This window comes from Emydura macquarii, unplaced genomic scaffold, assembly GCF_026122565.2.
Source record: "Emydura macquarii macquarii isolate MOO-44397 ecotype Brisbane River unplaced genomic scaffold, CSIRO-AGI_Emac_v2 contig_2176, whole genome shotgun sequence".
Taxonomy (NCBI): Eukaryota; Metazoa; Chordata; order Testudines; family Chelidae; genus Emydura; species Emydura macquarii.
Genome location: NW_027132313.1, coordinates 1729 through 3865, shown reverse-complemented (window position 1 = coordinate 3865; position 2137 = coordinate 1729). Strand labels below are relative to the sequence as shown.

At 44.3% G+C, this 2137-nt stretch overlaps 1 protein-coding gene across 1 annotated transcript; it reads left to right on the top strand.

The window, feature by feature from the left end:
- Nucleotides 1–935: 935 nt before the first annotated feature.
- On the top strand, nucleotides 936–1721 carry LOC137160234 (olfactory receptor 51G2-like). Its single transcript, XM_067558693.1, has one exon. The coding sequence runs from the start codon at nucleotides 936–938 to the stop codon at nucleotides 1719–1721; it is 786 nt and encodes a 261-aa protein (XP_067414794.1).
- The last annotated feature ends 416 nt before the right edge of the window (nucleotides 1722–2137 follow it).

The window sequence follows — 2137 nt, the reverse complement described above, 5'->3', positions numbered from 1 at the left end:
GCACAATGTATCACTGAGAGTACTTGTAAGTGAAAGTTAATAGAGCTTGATTCTCATCAAATTTACACATGTAAATTTCGAGTGATGCTATTCCAGTCAAAGTTTCTGAATTCAGAACCTGGCCCTTAGAATCTTTCCCATGTACTAGAAAGAGGCCGTGATGTAATTTGGTCTCTCCGGAATAGAAAAAGTAAGAAAAATGTAACGAGGCAATGAAACACATTTATAAATACCATCAGTGCTGGACAGATAAATGAAATGACCATATTCACCATGCGCTCACAAGATCACAATTCTAAAATCACACAGTGCTCAAGCAGGCTATGGAACATATGGCCACAAGATATCAATGGGACCAAGAGGTTAGTAGGATTCAAAGAGGGACTGGAGATTGATCTAGGGAAGCAGAAAATCCAAATACAGTAGTAAGCGGTTTTTCAAATAGCTTGAGAGGGTCATAAACCTTCCTGATTTACACCATAAAATATGTCTGTGTCAGGAGGAATTTTCCCCTGGGAGCAGGTTATCCCACAACTGGCTATTGTACGGCTTCTTCTACCTTCCTCCGAAACTTCTATTCCTCGCCACAGAAAAAGGGGCTAAATGTACTACAGGTCTGATCCAGTCTGGCATTCCCTATCGGTGGTGTACGTGAGAATACAGGAATGGCCACACAGGGTCAGACCAATGGTCCATGAAGCCCAGTATCCTGTCTTCCTGAGGGCCAATGCCAGATGCTTCTGAGGGAATAAACAGAACAGGTAATCATTATGTGTCAATCCAAGAGTATGTTTTGTTGATCTTCCTTGACCTTCTGAAAGACTCTGGACATACACTGAGAGCAGAATGATGTTTCCTTCAATATTACCTAGTCTCATGTTACTTTTTCTTTCAGGAAGTAAAGTTCAAAACTCCTTGGACCCACACAGTATATCATGTCAGCTGTCAATGACACCAAATTCCAACCTGCAGTCTTCCTTCTCAACGGCATACCTGGGCTGGAAGACGTCCATGTCTGGATTTTCATCCCTTTCTGCTTAATGTATGTTATTTCCATATTAGGAAATTCAGTCATTCTGTTCATTATAAAAACAGATCCATCCCTCCATGAGCCCATGTACATTTTCCTTTCCATGCTGGCTGTTACAGACCTTGGCTTATCGTTATCCACCTTACCAACAACACTGGGCATATACTGGTTTCACTCGAGGGAGATCAGCCACGATGCCTGTTTTGCCCAGGTGTTCTTCATCCACTCGCTTACGTTAATTGAATCATCTGTGCTCTTGTCCATGGCCTTTGACCGTTTTGTTGCGATCTGTAATCCGCTGAGATATGCTTCCATCTTAAGCCCACCAAGAATAGCCAAGATGGGACTGGTGTCTCTGCTAAGAGGGGTTGTCCTAATATTACCTGTCCCCATTCTCCTGAAACAGCATCGATACTGCAAGGATAGCATCCTCTCCCAGTCCTACTGCCTGCATTCGGACGTTATGACAATGGCTTGTTCAGATATCAGCGTCAACATCATCTATGGTTTCTTTATAACAGTCTCTTCACGAGGGTTGGACTTGCTGTTCATCCTCCTATCCTATGTGATGATCTTTAAATCAGTGCTGAATATTGCATGCCACGTGAAGCGCCTCAAGGTCCTAAATACCTGCGTCTCCATGTTTGCGTCGTCCTTCTCTTCTACACACCACATATTGCCTTATCTGTGATATATAGATTCGTGAAGAACTTTTTTCTCCGATATTGCCAATTGTCCTGGGCAACGTCTATATGCTGGTCCCACCCCTGATGAACCCAATTGTGTACAGCGTGAAAACAGAAGCAATTCGTGTGAGGATAATGAGGGTATTCATCAAGTGAAGGGTCAGTTCATCACGCAAGTCCCTAGAATGAAATGTCTGTAACTGGCTTCATGCTATCCCCAGTCTCCACTGTGCAGGGGGAAGCTCTGGGACAGCGAGAATCCACACTGGGCGGCTAGTCTTATGGTTTGTGCACTGCTCTGCGGTTCAAGGTCCCAGCTCACACAGGGAGTCTGTGCCAGAGTTTGGCATTTTTTGTTCGTTGCCTAAATCCTGGTGCCCTACCTTACCCACAAGACCCTCCTTCCTTTTCCCAGCCACAG

Excerpts from the sequence above, each read along its gene's own strand:
- LOC137160234 (XM_067558693.1), top strand. The coding sequence starts at position 936 with ATGTCAGCTGTCAATGACACCAAATTCCAACCTGCAGTCTTCCTTCTC.